General features: G+C 43.1%; 3 protein-coding genes across 4 annotated transcripts in view; 2 read left to right on the top strand and 1 right to left on the bottom strand.

Moving 5' to 3' along the window:
- Positions 1–5533, bottom strand: part of scpep1 (serine carboxypeptidase 1) — a 20302-nt gene extending 14769 nt beyond the window's left edge. The window contains exons 1-5 of the mRNA XM_037791252.1: positions 5085–5533; positions 4716–4855; positions 3114–3203; positions 1275–1430; positions 82–156 (exon numbers count right to left, since the gene is read on the bottom strand). Coding sequence (XP_037647180.1) covers positions 82–156; positions 1275–1430; positions 3114–3203; positions 4716–4855; positions 5085–5124 — 501 coding nt within the window. The 5' untranslated portion in view covers positions 5125–5533. The remainder of the gene's footprint in view (positions 1–81; positions 157–1274; positions 1431–3113; positions 3204–4715; positions 4856–5084) is intronic.
- Positions 5534–6156: 623 nt separating this feature from the next.
- Positions 6157–12815, top strand: coil (coilin p80). Its single transcript, XM_037791238.1, has 7 exons — positions 6157–6549; positions 8212–9301; positions 10894–10983; positions 11687–11734; positions 11815–11884; positions 12145–12233; positions 12403–12815. Exons 1-7 carry the CDS (start codon positions 6299–6301, stop codon positions 12448–12450), a joined length of 1686 nt encoding a protein of 561 aa, XP_037647166.1. The 5' UTR covers positions 6157–6298; the 3' UTR covers positions 12451–12815.
- Positions 12816–14116: 1301 nt separating this feature from the next.
- The window catches only part of rab11fip4a (RAB11 family interacting protein 4 (class II) a), a 41185-nt gene continuing 36619 nt past the window's right edge, over positions 14117–18682 (top strand). Inside the window, exon 1 of one of the 2 annotated variants that reach the window (XM_037791201.1) lies at positions 14117–14549. In XM_037791201.1, coding sequence (XP_037647129.1) covers positions 14397–14549 — 153 coding nt within the window. In that variant the 5' untranslated portion in view covers positions 14117–14396. The remainder of the gene's footprint in view (positions 14550–18682) is intronic. The other variant, XM_037791200.1, reaches the window with a different exon arrangement.

Genomic DNA, 18682 nt, shown 5'->3' with positions numbered 1-18682 from the left:
TTGACATGGGGACTTTCCACCATCAGTGAGCTCACATGAGCTGAAGGGATGTTGGAAAGTCCCATTGTGCTGTGAACTCACCTTGGTGAGTTCTAAGGAGATAGCGGCTGCCATCTTCCCTCCATACGACTCAGAGAAGATGTAGAAGAGGATGCTCTGAATAAACATAGAAGAATAAAGAGCCAAGCTCATCACACTGAAGACTAGCATTAAGAAGATGCAGTATGAATAGAAGAACATGGACATTTAAGGAATACTTCACCCAAAATTGACCATTTGTGTTTCACTTTACTCATCCTGTGTTACCTTGAACTCCTGAAGAACACTTTGTGTTTCTCACATGCCTCCACGGTGAGTCAAATAAGGGAGCATCTTCCCTAAAATCTTACTATTTAAAACACTTCTGCATAGATGGTACTCGCACAGATGAGAAGCGCGCCTGTGGAAGCGTGGAACAGTTTATGCAGAAGTGTTTTAAATAGTCAGGTTGTAGTGAAGATATGTTTGGGACGCAGTGAGCATCCGACTGGATCAATGAGACTTGGATTATACTGCACCAGTTGTCAAAATGGATGGCTTGGTATAAATTTGCTGTATTTAAACGCGGCCCCCCCCATTTACTTCAATTCATCATGACTAATCTCTGTTCTTAGATTCTCCGTTCACTGTGGAGGCGTGAGAGAACACAGTTTTCTTCAAGAATTCGAGGCAACACGGGGTGAGTCATTGATATACAAACGGTCATTTTGGTAACTACAAGTCTGCTCTAGTCCTGAATTTTACCATTTACTATTAAATGCTGTATTCACTTTTAAAAACTAGGTTTGTTGTTCAGATTCAGTGTGCAACTCTGGTTATGAGACGTGAAGGCAAACTGAAGAGCCTTAAACCTGCATCCTCTCTAGCAGCCAGCAGGGGGCAACTCCTCTGGTTCTATAGACGTCTGAGAGAAAATGAGTCTACTTCTCTCTTGATTTATTCCCTCAGTAAACATTGTAAACATGAGTTTATGGTCTCAATCTCTAGTTTCAAGTCTTCTTCAATACAGCATGATGTTCATTTAGTAAATTATGGTCCTATTTAAGTCAGATAGACCAAACTCCAAAAAGTGGTAATTTTGATCAGCATGTTTGGAGCATGCAAACTCTTCTGAGTGTTTTCACTTTGAGGTGTGTTAGACCAGATAATGATAGAATGAAGCAGAGCCAACGTGTTCTTTGGGACCAGCGTTTCTTCGTAGAGTAACATTAGAATATGAAGCTCCAGTGACGTACCTGGAACTCTGACCGCTCTGCAAAGAAGTGTTGGAGCAGCACCAGCATGTCAGAGGCCACCGTGGCCACATTGGTAGCATAGCTGTCTGGCCGGTCAGTGTAGCTGAAGCCAGTACCCACAGGGTTGTCTACAAACAACACACTGGCTGCTTGCACCTGGAAGAGCCAACACACACACACACAAAAGGTATAGTTCATGCTAGTAGGGATGGTTAGAGTTAGGATAGGACAGGGGCGCTGCATCCTAACTGGGTGCACCGAGGAGCACGGGCACAAGGGGATTTATGGGTTTGTGGGGCCCTTTAAAAGTGTTCCTTGCTTAAAACCAGAGTAAAATGGTTAAAATCCCAAGCAAGAAATAAGATTAGAAAAATAAAACACATAAAATAAGTGAGATGAATATAATAAAACCTTAAAAAATATATATAAGATAAAGGGATAAAAAAAATGAAATAAAATGAGTGAGTAGTTTAAAAGGAGTCGCCAGGCAGCGGGAGTATTCTATTGTAATAAAGGTACTCCCGATCCTCATGGTCTCTCCCCTGGTTGTAAGGATAAAGAAGAAGTGTATTATAAAAACTGCTCACCATTAAACCATAAAGTAAGTCAATAATATTTTGATAGAATTTATTATTTATTTGTTCTATTATCTATGATCTATCCATGGTTAGGATAGCCTGTTGGTGAGGGGATAGGAGGCATCCCTCCAGACATTCAGTCTAGCAACAACTGGAAGGATTGCAACACACAACGCAGGAAATGACTACTGATTTGAATCACAGTCACAGCTGTACAACATGGTTCAGCTCTGCAGTGCTCCAAAGCAGTTTTCCTGATCACCAAACAGCTGCTCCAACAAAAGGCCCATTACTTTAAAAGAGGCCATGTCATGAAAAACTCCCTTTTTCAGTGCTTGTTTACATCCATCTGGGTATCTGGAGTTCCTACCAACCAGACAACCAGTCACTTTATTATGGGCTGTCCAAGGCCTATATAAAAAGGAGACTGGGTCACGGGTCACATCTCCGGGGGTATAACACATGCGCAGTAAAATCCTGCCTGCTCTCGCCGAAATTGAGCCAATCGCAACGCACGACCGCAGCTTCTGTTAAACTGCGCATGTGTTACACCCCGTACCTCAAGACCCATGTCCGCCCGTGACCACACCTCCTTTTCATAGGCCTTGGGGCTGTCTAGATCAGAAAACATGTGATTCAACCAGCCAATCAGATCTGGCTCCCCTTCCTATGTCACATGCAGCTCATTAGAATAGAGTACTGCAGGGATGACGTATTGTTGTAGTCCAACAGGAAGTGATCATCTCCCTGATTCCCTCCACTAACAGGAAGTGATCATCTCCCTGGTTCCCTCCACTAACAGGAAGTGATCATCTCCCTGGTTAACCTCCACTAACAGGAAGTGATCATCATCCTGGTTAACCTCCGCTAACAGGAAGTGATCATCTCCCTGGTTAACATCCACTAACAGGAAGTGATCATCTCCCTGGTTAACATTCACTAACAGGAAGTGATCATCTCCCTGGTTAACATCCACTAACAGGAAGTGATCATCTCCCTGGTTCCCTCCACTAACAGCCAATGGGATTGTTCCATTTAGTTTTGGATTATTGCAGAAAATAATCTCAGTGACAAACACCCGTTTATGATACTGATAATGAGAGATGAATACAGGTATATTCAGACAGACAGGATGAGAATAATAATGTGTTTTTTAAACATTAAAGCATGAAAAAACATTCTAGTAGAAATCTAAAATACAAGTATGACCTTGGAAATGAGCAGCATGTCCTCTTTAAAACATTAAACGCGACCTTCTTACCCAGCTCGTCTTCCTGGGTTCTAGGTTCCTGTTCAACGGTCCAATCTCCTCAAAGTTCCCAAAGCCACTTCCTGATCCTCCTGGTCCACCCTGAGGACACATGGGCAAACTTCCTCATCATGCTCCAACATTAAACAGCAGAGAGGATATTTATCACAGCAAAAGTCACATCCATTTAAAGCAGCAGTAGGTAGATTGGAGCAAGTATGATTTAAAAAGTTATTTTCATAAAATGGTCACTATATCTTTACAGTAGTGCATGAGACAGGTAATCTGAAAAACATCATGTTCCTCTGCGTTCTCCGGTGCTCCTAATGGCTTCTGCAGGATTTCACAGTGTGCTCTGGCTGTTGGGCGGTGCTTGGTATTTCCTCAACAGATCTCAACATGGCTGCCAGGTCACAAACTTTCTCATTTTACAGCTTAACAGTACACTACAAGATGATTCTGAGAACATGTGAGGAGAGAAATAGGCATTAACGTAACAGAATATTGATTCATATTTGATCAGCGCTGCCTAGTTTGACTGTTTGATCAGAGTTGGTGAGTGATTGACAGCTGTCTCTGTTGAATGAACAGCCAAGTTTTCTCTCAGAACACTTGAATTACAATATGCTGAAAGGTTATTATGTGCTAAATTTTGGCAAGGAAAAACAGTCATGTCCATTTTCAAAGGGGTCCCTTGACCTCTGACCTCCAGATCAGTGAATGTAAATGGGTTCTATGGGTACCCACGAGTCTCTCCTTTACAGACATGCCCACTTTATGATAATCACATGCAGTTTGGGGCAAGTCATAGTCAAGTCAGCACACTGACAGCTGTTGTTGCCTGTTGGGCTGCAGTTTGCCATGTTATGATTGGAGCATATTTTTTATGCTAAATGCAGTACCTGTGTCATTGTTTTGTGTTAATTGATTTAACATAATAAATATATACATATATTTACATAAAGCATCATATTTCTCCACTCCCATGTTGATAAGAGTATTAAATACTTGACAAATCTCCCTTTAAGGTACATTTAGAACAGATAAAAAATGCGTGATTAAATATTTTAATGGATTGACAGCCCTAACTATGTAATGGAAATCAACTTGCAGAGACTTATAGCTACTCCAGTCAGTGTTTTAGTATCACGTTTCCACAGAGTTGTGGGATCTTGTGACAGACAATAAGAAGAAATCAAGGCAGCAGAACCCGAGATACATTAAAAGACTCTGTTATGGGCACCCAAAAAAATAATAGCATCTCTAGTTAGACCCCTCCCTGGTCGGTCAAACTCAAGCCCCCAGTTTGTAACATAAGCTTTGATATAGAAGAGTTGTTGTCTCCCAGCCCAGCTGAGAGGTCATCAGGGTTATTGTCTCAAACTAACAATACAGCAGCTTTCAGTCCCCAGGACTAAGGAACTGATGTTGAAGTGTAGAATCAGTGTTCGCTTTAAGCTGCCTGACAGGAATACAGAGAGAGTTACCCGCCTCATACAGGTCAGTATCTGCAAACTGATTATTGTAATGCACGGAAACCTGGGAGGTAGGGGGAAACAAATCAGTTAAACCATGCAGAAACAGCGGGAATGAGTGGAGCCAGTGGTGTCCTACCTGCAACCACATGACCAGAGGCAGGTCCTGGTAGTCTGCAGACTGGCTGTCAGTGTAGTAGAGCCACCAGAACATGTGGGCCCCGTCCCTCACCTCCACGTAGCTCCAGGCTTCTTTCCCCTCCAGCGGACCGCAGAGCCCTGCACGGGCTTCAGTTACAGCTACAGTTACAACCCGGTGTTCAGCTCCACTGCTAGCGTTACAAAGGTTAAACCCGTCCACACATCAAACTAACAGCATGAAGTCAACGCTACCTGAGCTAAGTCAAGGCTCGATCTGTCTGACTGGAGTCTGATAGAAATCTACACATATATAGGTATAGATATAAACAGACCATAAGTATAAGAATAAGAAGAATCAGAACGTTACCTGTAGAGACGATAACAGCCAGTAACACCAACACACTCATGTTGAAGCGGGAGTTCGACAGACTCGGCTCGGCTCGGCTCGGCTTTATTGCTACCAGAAATCACATGACCTCCACCCTGGGTCAGCTGACCGGTGACGTCATCAGCCCCGATATATAGGATGATTTAAACCAATAAATAGTGTGAACTAGTCTCCAGGTTAAACCCGTCCACACACGTTAATCTAGCGGTACCTGAGCTGAGTGAAGGCTCCTTGTGTCTGACTGTAGTCTGAGAGAAGGTCTACATATACAGACTACCAAAATAAGGACATCGCACTACTTATCACCCACCAGAGGAAGAACCATGTGAGGAGAGCAGCCAGTATCACCAACAGACCAATGTTCAAGCGGCAGTTGGACTCGGTTCGGCTCGGTTCCGCTTTATTGCTACTAAAGATGACATCATGACCACCACCCTGGGTCAGCTGACCGGTGACGTCATCCTCATCAAATGATCTTGAACGTGTTCGGAAAGGGAAATAATGGGTCAAATATTTGATATAAAAGATGAATTCAAACCAATAAATACAGTAAACTAGTTAGAAGCCTCAGTTAAAATACAAAATACAACATTTAGGATTTCCTCCTAAAAGACGTTAATGAACTACAATTCCCGTGATTCATTGCGCTCAGCGTGCTGAAGTCTTTAGTCTGGAGTCTGGTAGAAACCAGGCCACCAGAGGGCGGTGTTGTGAAAGAGTTGGCTGCTTCAGAGCGGGAGACCCGAAACTTCCGGTTAAATAGTAGTCCAGTCCTTCAAAATAAAGGCTCGAAAGGACAAAATAAAAATAAATAAAAGGACAAAAATATACCTAGTCATCTAAAACTATTGATCTCAGATAATTAGATGTACTTATTATAAATGTATGTACTACAAACAAATATAAATATAATGCATATGTAATATATATAATACACCGCACTTCAGAATATGGCATTTTAATAGCCTATCAGGATTTTTATAAATTTGGGGCAATACAGTAACTGAAGTGTGCTGTAATTTATCAATATAGTGTTAATGAACTTCTCCACAGGGTGAACAGAGTTCCTATGGACGGACGGATTTAACACTCTTATCCTGAAAATCCAGATGGGAAATACTATTCCTGTTTCCGGTTGAACCGGAGCGGTGTTTTGGAGTGAGGTTCGGTGTGGTACCGGTTCTGTAGCCGTCATGGCTGCTCACAGTAACAGCTCTATCCGCGTGCGCGTCCTCTTCGACTACCCGCCGCCCGCGGTGGTGGACTCCCGGAAGTGCTGGCTGCTCGTGGACCTGAACACGTGTCGCGTGGTGGCGGATCTGGAGAGTGTGATCAGAGAGAAGTTCGGGTTCAGCCGCAGGAGCATCCTCAGCCTCTTCATAGACGACTGCTACCTGCTGCACACCGAGAGCGTGTACGTGGTGCGAGACAACGACAGCGTGAGGTGCGCGTGCTTCTCTCGTCATAATGTACCCGGCTGCACCATGAGGTCATGGCTGTAGGTCTGTGAGGTGGAGCAGGTCTCAGATCAGCTGCACCGTGAGGTCATGGCTGTAGGTCTGTGAGGATGAGCAGGTCTCAGATCAGCTGCACCGTGAGGTCATGGCTGTAGGTCTGTGAGGATGAGCAGGTCTCAGATCAGCTGGAACAGGCCAACACCAACATGGAGCATCCTCTCTACTTCAGCCAGAGACCTCCGCCCAGGAGCCGGGTTAAAGCTGCAGTAGGCAGGTTAAAGTTGCGGGTTAAAGCTGCAGTAGCTGGGTTAAAGCTGCAGTACCCAGGTTAAAGCTGCAGTAGGCAGGTTAAAGCTGCAGTAGCCATGCCAGGTTAAAGCTGCATTAGCCATGCCAGGTTAAAGCTGCAATAGCCGAGTTAAAGCTGCAGTAGCCAGGTTAAAGCTGCATGAGCAAGGTTAACCCGCCTACCGCAGCTTTAACCTGCCTATTGCAGCTTTAACCTGCCTATTGCAGCTTTAACCCGGCTACTGCAGCTTTAACCTGCCTACTGCAGCTTTAACCCGCCTAACGCAGCTTTAACCTGCTTACTGCAGCTGCAGTAGGCGGGTTAAAGCTGCAGTAGCCGGATAAAGCTGCAGTAGGCAGGTTAAAGCTGCATGAGCAAGGTTAACCCGCCTACTACAGCTTTAACCTGCCTAACGCAGCTGCAGTAGGCGGGTTAAAGCTGCAGTAGCCGGATAAAGCTGCAGGTTAAAGCTGCAGTAGATGGGTTAAAGATGCAGTAGACGGGTTAAAGCCGCAGCAGCCAGGTTAAAGCTGCAGTAAGCAGGTTAAAGCCGCAGTAGGCAGAATGTTTTGGCATCATAGGGCTAAAATCCCATAATAACCTTTCATCATATTGTAATTCAAGTGTTCTGAGAGAAAACTAGACTTCTGCTCCTCCTCATGTCTCTGTTTTCAGGCTTTAGAACATCTAGCCTTGACGGGAGACTTTGACCAATCACAGGTCATTTCAGAGAGAGAGTGTTGCTATTGGCTGTGCTCCGGCTGGTGGGCGGTGCTTGGTATTTCCTCAACAGATCTCAACATGGTTGCTGGGTCCCAAACTTTCACTACAAGATGTTTCTGAGAACATCTGAGGAGAGAAATAGGCATTACAGTAACAGAATATTGATTCATATTTGATCAGCGCTGCTTAGTTTGACTGTTTGATCTGAGTTGGTGAGTGATTGACAGTTGATCAGAGACAGCAGATTCCAGATCAGCTCTGATTGGTTGTTTCCCTCCGGTCTGTGAAATCTTGCAGATGCCGTTAGGAGCATCGGAGGACACCGGAGGAGACAGAGGAACATGATTTTTTCAGATTACCTGTCTCATACACTACTGTCACGATATAGTGACCGTTTTATATAAATAACTTTTTTTTTTTATCATTTTTGCTCCAATCTGCCTACTGCTGCTGTAAAGCTCTAAAAGCTCTGGAGAAGGTTAGCAAGTTGAGCTCAAGTTAAGATTTTTCTTTGCCAAATACTACTTCCAAGGTCAAGAAGGTCACAAACTTTGATGGTCAATGTAGATATTGATATGTTTTCATCTGTGGTGGCACAAAAGTACATTTCTGTAAATGTTCCTGTTAATGTAACCAGGGTGAAGGTGGACTGTCTGGCTCAGGTGAACGGCCTCAGCAGCTGTCCAGACACAGCAAGTGAAACCTGCAGGAAGAGACCGAGACCCACAGAGGAGGATGGGCCAGCGGAAAATGGAGAGAGCGTGGAGTGGAAGAAAAAAAAGAGGAAAAAAAAGAGCGAGGAGCTCCTGGAGAGGGATACCAAGCAGGCTTCAGGTGATGAGAGGAACAAGAAGTCTCCTGTAAAGAAGAAGAAGAAGAAAATTAAGAAGGCCGAGGAAAACGGCCCTACTGTCACCCTGAAACCAGCTGCCCCCCCAAAACCAGCTGCCCCCCCCAAACCAGCTGTCACCCCCAAACCAGCTGTCACCCCCAAAGCAGCTGTCACCCCCAAACCAGCTGCTTCTACCAGAAAACCCCCAGCTAGTGCCGACCAGCCAGTTAAAAGCACCAAGAAGCCCCCAGTGGCACCAGCAACCCCCCCGTGTGTCTTCTCCTCAGACTCCAGTAGCAGCAGCAGTGAGGAGGATGAAGCTCCCAGAAAACCAGCTGCCCAGAAAGCAGCATCCAGAACGCCCTCCTCCACCCCCGCTGCTGCTTCCAAGGCACCTCCAACCACCACCCAGACAAAATCACAGCCTCCTTCATCATCCTCTTCTGAGAGCTCCTCTGATGAGGCCACCGCTGTAAAGAGCCTGCTGAGAACCACCTCCACAACCCCCAAAGGAAGAAGAAGAGCTGACTCTAACCCTCAGCAGGCTCCTCCTGCCCTGCAGCCCACAAACGGTGCACAGAAACGGGCCGCCAGCGTAGCGGTGCCCCCTCACGATAAAACTGCGACACCTTGTGACTCAGACAGCGAGGAGGAGATCAAGCTGGTGATCCGACGGCCGATGCAGCAGCCGGGCCTCGGTACGGGTGGTCAGTGGTCTTGGAGAGGCGGCGGCAGCCGAGGAGAGAGCAGGCGTGGCGGACCTGGAGAGAGGGGACGGGGTGGAGGTCGAGGGGGCATCAGAGGGCACAGCGACAGCTCTGAGTTGAGCTGTAACGGAGCCACGGAGCCGTCCTGCCACACTGACTCACTGAGCAACGTGTCAGTCGTCCTCCAGGTCTGTCTGTCCTGTACCATACTATCACATCAATACCTGCGTAGTTCACTATTTAACCTTACTGATTTATCACGCTAACGGTACATTCACCAAGCAAACTTTTCGCGCTGCGCCATTACTACCAAAGTCAATGCAAAGAGACAAATAGACGCAAATTTGGCAAAGAATACAGCTCGCCGCCGGGTGATGCTACGAACCCAGACACGATGGCGTTTGGTTTTCTGACATATCTGGGACTTCACCAACATGTACAAAGCAGCAACAGCGGTTATTTCTTCCATGGTCGATGGAAGAAATGTTGTTGGTATCTATGGAGACGAGCTCCTCCTCCTCTCTGGCGCGTCTAGAGCGAATAAATACAAATGATAGCGGCGGTCCAACTCACGCTAGTAAAAAAAGGCGATAATTCACTTCACTTTTGGTGTGAATGCGGCTTAACTGTCTCCTCAGGATGGAGGTACTGTGAGGGTCTACCGTAAGAACAAATAGTCCAGGATTAAAGGAATTCAGTGAAAGTGAGACTAGTCTGTTCCCTAAGCCCCGCCCCTCTTAGTTACTGTTGCTACACGTGTTAAAGTTCCCCAGTTTATAATGTTAATGGTGACAGATTTATCATTGAAAGTCTTAGTAAGCTATTTAGCTAGACATGCTAATGTGTGCGGCTTACGTTGAAGCAGACAAACATTGTTTAATTATTTTAAAAGACGCCACATTGCTCCTGCAACACATTCTCCCTCCCAACTCGTCACATACCGCCGTTTGGTCAGCGTCATCGGAGACCGACGCACGGGGAACCCCTATAGTGTTACTTTTAGACGCACCAGGGACGGCGTGTCAATATGAGTTTGTTACATGCATAATGTCCTTTCAAAATAAACTTCTGTTTTTAACAGGAAGTTAATTTTAGGCAACACAACCACTGAGGTAGGGTCAGGAAACGGTCGTGGTTGACGTGAACTTCACTGACTAGAGACTCACGTGATGATAACGAGTCACGTGACTAAAGACTGACGTGACAGAATAAGGCAACGTTCCTTTTAGTTTCACACGGGACACGAACAGCAGTCTCATGGTTCAAAGTCTTGTTTGTTTGACCCATCCATCCACCCCCCCTCCCTGAACTGACTCACACTATTAACACTTCGTCACCGCTCTGACCGTCGAATAACACCGTGGATGGAGATGGGTTTACATTGGAGTAAGTTGAAAGCCCGGTTCATCACGTACTGTTGCTAAAGGGTACCTCTGTGCATCGAGGGGCGCTGCCCAGTCGGCGGTATTTGAGGAGTTGGGAGTGAGAACGGGTTGGCTATTACAACCTGAGGCACACCGCTCCAGCATGTGGAGAAATCCAAAGCTCAACAGGTGTGCGTAGTTCAATTGCTAAACTGGGATTGGACGAGCACAGTTCGGGGGGGGGGGGTTTAATAAACAGACAATTACATTATTGAAATGTGAAATCTTATTGGCACTACAGTTCCATCTGTTGTATACATGGAACCATGGTGACTGTGTTACCGGTCCATTAAGAAATACTGTGTATGAAAAGGTATTAATAATAATCTAATGATCTGTTGGGTTGTTGTGTGTAGAACGGAGCAGAAGGAGCTCCCAAACAGGACTACAGCTCTATGCCGCTGCTCGCCGCCCCCCCTCAGGTGGGGCAGAAGATTGCCTTCAAGGTAAGCCTCCTCTAGACTTCTTCTTATTCCAGTGGATCTGCATGACTACATGCTAACCTGGTTAGCTCTGCTTCCAATGTTCCAAAGTCCATCCCAGACCGTACAGCTTCCCCCCGTTTGTTCAACATCTCTATCAATCACAATCAGCTTTATATATACATGTATATGTACAGTATATTTGTGATATACTGGTATTGATGATATCTGTTATGTCGTGTATCCAGCGCCTCTTAAATCACACTTTTGTATTTTGCTGTGCCGCTTCCTGGTGTGACCGGGTCTTAATCAATGCTGAAAATATGAATTATTATGTATTAATTATTATTAGTAGTAGTACTATTACTATTTATTAAAAACAAATCAATTAAGGTTTTGTTTTAAATAATGTAATTTTGTTAATATTTTCCAAAGCATATCTTTAAAATCAATAAAAATTTGATCACAAAAAAAACAAAAACCTGTGCTGCAATAATCGTTACCTACAGCCTTACCAGAAGGTCTAATGCTGTTTCAATGTGAATTATTCTTTTCACATTTAATGCAGTCACAGGCAGTAATCAACCATATTCAAAAAAGCAGCAGTGGTATTAAATCACTCAGTGTGTGTGTGTGTGTGTGTGTGTGTGTGTGTGTGTGTGTGTGTGTGTGTGTGTGTGTGTGTGTGTGTGTGTGTGTGTGTGTGTGTGTGTGTGTGTGTGTACAGTTACTGGAGCTGACTGAGAACTACACACCAGAGGTCTCAGACTATAAGGTGAGTGATAAATGATGGTCATAATGAATCTTACAGTAAATGTTCACACCGCTGACCAACCATGCTGCTCTACATTTTAGGAGGGAAAGATTGTGACCTTTGACCTAACAACCAAACAGATTGAGCTGGAACTACTCAATACCTGTCAAGGTAGGGATCATTTCACCACTGACACAATATTAATCATATTTTAAAATGCCTAATTCAAAGTTAAAATAAATATTCAAAAGATTGGTTTTCCTTCCAAAACTCGGCCCAGCATCTAGCAAAAGAAGTAGTGTTAGCATCACTGTAGGCCTACCGTGGTTGTTATAGGTTAGGGAAAAGACGTCCTCATTTTAAAAATAATGGATTTTTCCAACGTGTTCATTGCATTTGTGACTCCTCATAACTTACTGCTTCTCCCTCAGCTCCTGTTGAGCCTGGTAAGTTTGACCTGGTCTATCAGAACCCAGATGGCTCGGAGAGCGTGGAGTACGCAGTGACCAGAGGCTCTCGGGTAAGTCTTAGAAAGTTAGCTACTATTTTATTAAACAGTACTTCTTAAAGGACCAGGGTGGAGGATTTAGGTGGATCTACTGGCAGCAATGGAATACAATATGAATTAAGAATGTTTTCTCTAGTGTATAACCACCTGGTTAAAATAACGTCTTCACTTCCTTCCTCAGGTGACAGAACGGTGGGACTCCCTGCTGGAACCTAGGCTGGTCCTTTAAATGGGACCTGATGGATCTGCCTTTTCTCTTGTTAACTTTATGTCAGGATCCTTGAACTTGTTAAACTGGGTAGTCACTTTGGTACATTGCATACGGCCGCTAAGGAATATGATTATATTCTCTCCTCTGTTCTTCTCAATATGTCATCACTTCACACAGAAGAGCTACTGCAGGTCTAAGTGTTGACAACATGGGGTGGGGGATTAGATTGTCAAATACTGTTTTTTTTTAATCCGTTGGTGGAATGAGTGATGGCTTCGAGGACTGGGACATACTAGTTTTATGTTTTGTACAGAGATGTGACTGTGGATATCAGTCTTGTATAAACATTTTTCTAATAAAACATGTTGTATTATTCCAATGTGGAAATGCTCTCTTTTATGGAAAGCCATTTCTGCCAGGAAAAGGAAAACAATGGTAGGAATGCCAGAGAGATACGTCAAAAGTGTATTTAAATTAAGATTTGTATTTACTTTTATTTAGATTAGAATTACATTAGTCACTTACTGCGTCCCAAATTTGCCATTTTATATTATCAGGAAATGATAAAGTGCCTAAATCAGACTGAGACTTTATGTCTGATAATTCAACACAAAAGCAAAATGGTTGGTTATTTAATTTTTTTGTTTTTGTTTTTTTATTTAAGATCTTTCTGGAGCCGTCTCACCACTTTAGTCATTTTATTGATTTTTTTTGCAGATGCAAGTACCACCTCCATCTCCTTTTTGTATTGCACTGTGGGAGAAAAATGTGCATCAATAAAGAGTTTGCATAAGTATTAAGCTTAACATTATGGAAAATAATTCCTTTTTGCTGAGCGTAAACGTTATTTTTCCAAAACCAGACATAACATCGGCTTTATTGTTTGCAATATTAGACGCATATTGTACATTTCAAGTTTTAAACAAATTATTATGTTAAACATGAAGATTTTTATGCTAATATTAGCTTTGGTGGAGGATTAGCTAACAATAACAAACGCTAGCTAGCTCTTATCTGATGACCAAGCAAATGTTTTGTAAAGATGTAACTTAAATTGTGTTATGAGACTTTTTTTAATACCGTATCGACAGACAGACCGGCCGGTGATCCAAGAACCGGAAGCAGTAACGTAACGTAACTGACCCGTTTTTCACCAAAAAATTTTTTTTGTGGGGGTGAATCTAACCTACAGTACTCCACGTAGATCATAAACGCTTGAATATAAAACGACTCATTGAAATCGGTTGAGAAAAGTAAATGTTATAGTGCTTTTTATCCAGAAAAACGGCAGCTCCCCGTTCACTTAGGGTTACAGACCAGTCCTGATCCAAAGTCCAACGCTACGTATATACTACGTACGTATATATGCTACGATCTATATCTATGGGACCCGCTCCCTATGGAGATATTAAGGGCTCATTGTAGCCAAAACACCATTCTTTGTTTCAGGTGATTATAATGAAAACATGGTTATTATTATATTCCATTGCTGCAAATAGATCCCCCAAAATCCTACACACTGGACCTTTAAGTCATCATCTTGAATTACTACCTCATAACCCAAGTCTTTTTTAGGCTTCCATACAGTTCTACATGTTGACGTCACCAGCTGGTTTTCAGTGCAGCTGCAGTGGGTGAGAGTTGTGATTCTGGTTCAGAGAGGGCAGGTTAGGTCACGGAAGCAGCTGCTCGGTACCTCGTGTTATTTCGGCGGGTGGCACCTGGGTTATTATTTGGCAGCCGGTTTGTGACGCAATGCCTCGTGTCCTACTCGTAAATCATCGCCCTTTTCCGTAACTTCTCGCGCCTCTTGAACAAGCGACGCTGCTGATGTCACAGAGCAGCAGCAGCAACAGCAGCAGCAGAGAAGGAGGTGAATGATGATGATGATGATGATGGCGACCGTCAGAGCGGCTCTTTAACAGAATAAAGCTCCATCTCCCGCCGCCGGAGCCAGCTGTACGATGGAAGGACGCTTCGCTCCGGACCAGGAGCAGCTCCTCCAGTTCCTCCGGAGGCTCAAGGAGGTTTTCGACGTGTGTGACGAGGATGCTGACGGCTTCATCCGGGTGGAGCACCTGGTGGACCTCGGTCTGCAGTTCGGTCAAGGAGACGAGGTAAGAGGCTGGGAGGACCGAGATAGCTCCTTTACAAGCCGACATTTAAATCAGGTTCATTAGTAATAAAGAATCATAATCATAATTATCATAATAATAATAATAATATATGATGGAGCTCCTGGCAACAACACACAGCCTGTCCTAACCGTGTACATGTCACACAGGTGTGCTCGAGCTGTTAGCTGTTAGTGACTCCGTCATCACCTCCTAGACATTAGCTAGCTAGTAGCTAACGTTAACTGGCTAGTAGCTGACGTTAGCTACTAGCTAGCTAACGTGAGCTGGTATATTTGGTGTGTTTATCCGTCTCTTGATTTGTGTCAGATATTGAACCGGTTCCAGGTGAAGCAGACTGGGCTTCAACAGAAGACCACCAAGCTACAACTAGAGAAAATGTTTTTTAATGAATTTGGGACAAATAACACTGCTACTGGTATTAAAAAAGAATAGCTGTATATGAATGTATTAAGCAGAGACCTTTCTATTATAGACGCCTACCACACTGGCGGGTACTTTGAAGTGTTAAAGCTGCAGTAGGCAGAATATTTTTGGCATCATAGGGCAAAATCCCATAATAACCTTTCAGCATATTGTAATTCAAGTGTTGTGAGAGATAACTAGACTTCTGCTCCTCCTCATGGCTCTGTTTTCAGGCTTTAGAACATCTAGCTCGTGACGGGAGACTTTGGCCAATCACAGGTCATTTCAGAAAGAGAGCGTTCCTTTTGGCTGTTGGGCAGTGCTTGGTATTTCCTCAACTGATCTCAACATTGCTGTCGGGATAAAAACTTTCTCATTTTACAGCTAAACAGTACACTACAAGATGTTTGTGAGAACATCTGAGGAGAGAAATAGGCATTACAGTAACAGAATATTGATTCATATTTGATAACCGCCAGTCTCAGGTTCAGTACCATGGAGAGCTCAGTGCCAGTCCCAGGTTCAGTACTGCCACTCTCAGCTCGAGTACTATGGATAGCTCAGCGCCAGTCCCAGGTTTAGTAGTGCCAGTCTCAGGTTCAGTACCATGGAGAGCTCAGCGCCAGTCCCAGGTTCAGTACTGCCACTCTCAGCTCCAGTACTATGGATAGCTCAGCGCCAGTCCCAGGTTCAGTAGTGCCAGCCTCAGGTTCAGTACCATGGAGAGCTCAGCACAAGTCCCAGTAGCAGTTGTGCCAGCCTCAGGTTCAGTACCATGGAGAGCTCAGCGCCTGTCCCAGGTTCAGCACCAACCAGTAGTGCCAGTCTCAGGTTCAGTAGTGCCAGCCTCAGGTTCAGTACCATGGAGAGCTCAGCATCAGTCCCAGGTTCAGTAGTGCCAGCCTCAGGTTCAGTACCTTGGAGAGCTCAGTGCCAGTCCCAGGTTCAGTAGTGCCAGCCTCAGGTTCAATACCATGGAGAGCTCAGCGCCAGTCCCAGGTTCAGCACCAACCACTAGTGCCAGTCTCAGGTTCAGTAGTGCCAGTCTCAGGTTCAGTACCTTGGAGAGCTCAGTGCCAGTCCCAGGTTCAGTAGTGCCAGCCTCAGGTTCAATACCATGGAGAGCTCAGCGCCAGTCCCAGGTTCAGCACCAATCAGTAGTGCCAGTCTCAGGTTCAGTAGTGCCAGTCTCAGGTTCAGTACCTTGGAGAGCTCAGTGCCAGTCCCAGGTTCAGTAGTGCCAGCCTCAGGTTCAATACCATGGATAGCTCAGCGCCAGTCCCAGGTTCAGCACCAATCAGTAGTGCCAGTCTCAGGTTCAGTACCATGGATAACTCAGCGCTGGTCCCAGGTTCCTGGCGCTAGCAGGGATGCTCCTGATTCATCATTTGATTGCTTACCCCATGATTCTACTGCTCGCGAATCTATCATATTCTCAGGTTTGGAGCCAAATACTGTGTCTGTCTTCATTAGTTTAAAAGTGGTGGCTCCGCTTGCTGGAGAGAGCTGCTTCCTGTTTCTCTGCTCAGTTTATCAGGGATTGTTTATAGGGAGTGAACGTGGATCCATATGGAGGATTAAACTGTGGATGGTAACTGAAGATGTGTGTGTATGCCAACACTGTCTCCAGATTTCATTCATTTCACTATACTACTATACTATGGAATTCAACCAACAGAGATGTAATTAAAATACGTAATTCATTAAGTTAACAATATAATGCAATTATTTTTTGGTTACCTTTTTGGTAACTGACCTTTTCTACTCATGTGGAGTAGGTAATCCCAAACAGGCCTTAAATTGATTTTCATAACCTGTTGAAAAAATCAGTGGCTGTCTGGAAGATTTGGAAATTAATCTTAAAACACGTGGTAGGCACTAAATGGTGAGCAATAATGTATATGAAGTATATGCTGTAGCACCAGTATAGGCTGTAGCACATTGGCTTAAACATGCAATTCACTTAAATGGTATTAATGGTTCAGATGAGGGCTTTTTTTCTTTTGTTTTTTTCATTTGACAATTCATTTTAAAAAGACACTGACATGGTTACTACACCAACATACATGTACAGTGAAAAGAACATCAAGAATAACACAAAACAGGTCTCAGGACTTTTTTCCATTGTGGTCCTTGTTGTAGTCGGATGTCGTAGAGGTGTGAGCGTACCTGTGTGTAGATTTAGTGGAGTGCGGCATGAGCGGCATATAAAAGCACAAAAAAAACACATATATAATTCACATATATTATTCTGATAACAGGCTAAAGTTCACACTTCCTATTATGCTAAAACTGGTGGTAACACTTTATAATAACCATCATCTATAAATGAAAAATTAGTAGTTAATTAAACTTAGTTGATAGTTCTGTTACTGTTAACAAACCATGAAATGAAAATGAATAATGTTTACTAATTATTAGTAATGCTATGATTCATGTTATTTTATCATTAGTTTGTGTAATATGAAATAATTAGTTTATGAATTATATATTGTATCATAGCTGATAAGAGATGATAACAATAACATTCTGATTACATTAATACACTATTTATTAACAGTTTATTGTTGCACACATGATTACATTTGATATACTATATTTAGTATTTGTTAGTAATTACCAAATGATTTGTAAACTTTTAAGAAATTGTTAGTAAAACATCGATAAACATTACATAGATAGATGGACCAGAAACCTTATTAACCATTGACAAAGTATTAATTATTTATCTAAATAATGTTTATAGATTATTTATTTAATAACCATTTAACAAGGTATTATAATCATCAGTTGTAACTTTATAATAGTCATCAAAACAATGTCTATAGATGGTTTACAAACTAATTATTGACCATTAACAAAGTGTTACAAATATCTATCTATGTAATGTTTATAGATGCTTTACAAAGTATTTATTATTCATTTAACAAGGTATTATAATCATCAGTTGTACTTAATAATAGTCAACCAAATAATGTTTATAGACTGTTTACAAACCAATTATTGACCATTAACAAAGTATTACAAATATCTATCTATGTAATATTTATATGTTTTACAAACACTTTTTAAAGGTTTACATATCATTTTGTTATCATTAACAATTACTTATAATATAGTATATCAAATGTTATAATGTGTGCAACAATAAACTGTTAAAATAACATCAATTATAGCATTACTAATAATTAGTAAACATTAATTATAATTTCATGGTTTGTAAATAGAAACTTAACTATTAACTAGATTTTAATGAACTATCAATGAACCATTTCTTAATGCTGGTTATTATAAAGTGTTAGCGGACTGGTCCATTAGTTGAGTTACATACACAACCCTGATGACTGAAGACTAGCAGCCAGTCCCGCCAGAACGTGCTTCTAACTGTGTTTAGTCTCACCAGGTTATTTGGAGACTGCTGTGTGAAACATATCAGAAATGTGAATCAGTAGAGGGGGCAGGCTAAATCCTGGATGATAGACCATATCTACCAGCAAGAGTAGATTTTCCTTGTAGCTGTCATGGCGGCTGAGCTGAGCTGAGCACCCTGAACACATTACTAAAAATAACTCGGTCGTACTAAGAGCGAAGTAGCTACTTCTCCATCTTCCTCCTCCCCTCTCGCAGCTCCTCTCATCTCTGTGTTCTTTGTCACCATGGTGACGAGAGCTTCCCGAGGAGTCTATGAGCGGATTGGTGGGTTATTAAGT

This window comes from Sebastes umbrosus, chromosome 14 (genome assembly GCF_015220745.1).
Source record: "Sebastes umbrosus isolate fSebUmb1 chromosome 14, fSebUmb1.pri, whole genome shotgun sequence".
NCBI lineage: Eukaryota > Metazoa > Chordata > Actinopteri > Perciformes > Sebastidae > Sebastes > Sebastes umbrosus.
The sequence above is the reverse complement of the archived record's forward strand: the minus strand, read 5'-3'. Positions and strand labels throughout refer to the sequence as shown.

Coding starts and splice junctions, on each gene's coding strand:
- coil (XM_037791238.1), top strand. CDS start 6,299: ATGGCTGCTCACAGTAACAGCTCTATCCGCGTGCGCGTCCTCTTCGAC. Junction 6,550..8,211: donor CGAGACAACGACAGCGTGAG/GTGCGCGTGCTT, acceptor TAATGTAACCAG/GGTGAAGGTGGACTGTCTGG. Junction 11,735..11,814: donor CAGAGGTCTCAGACTATAAG/GTGAGTGATAAA, acceptor TCTACATTTTAG/GAGGGAAAGATTGTGACCTT.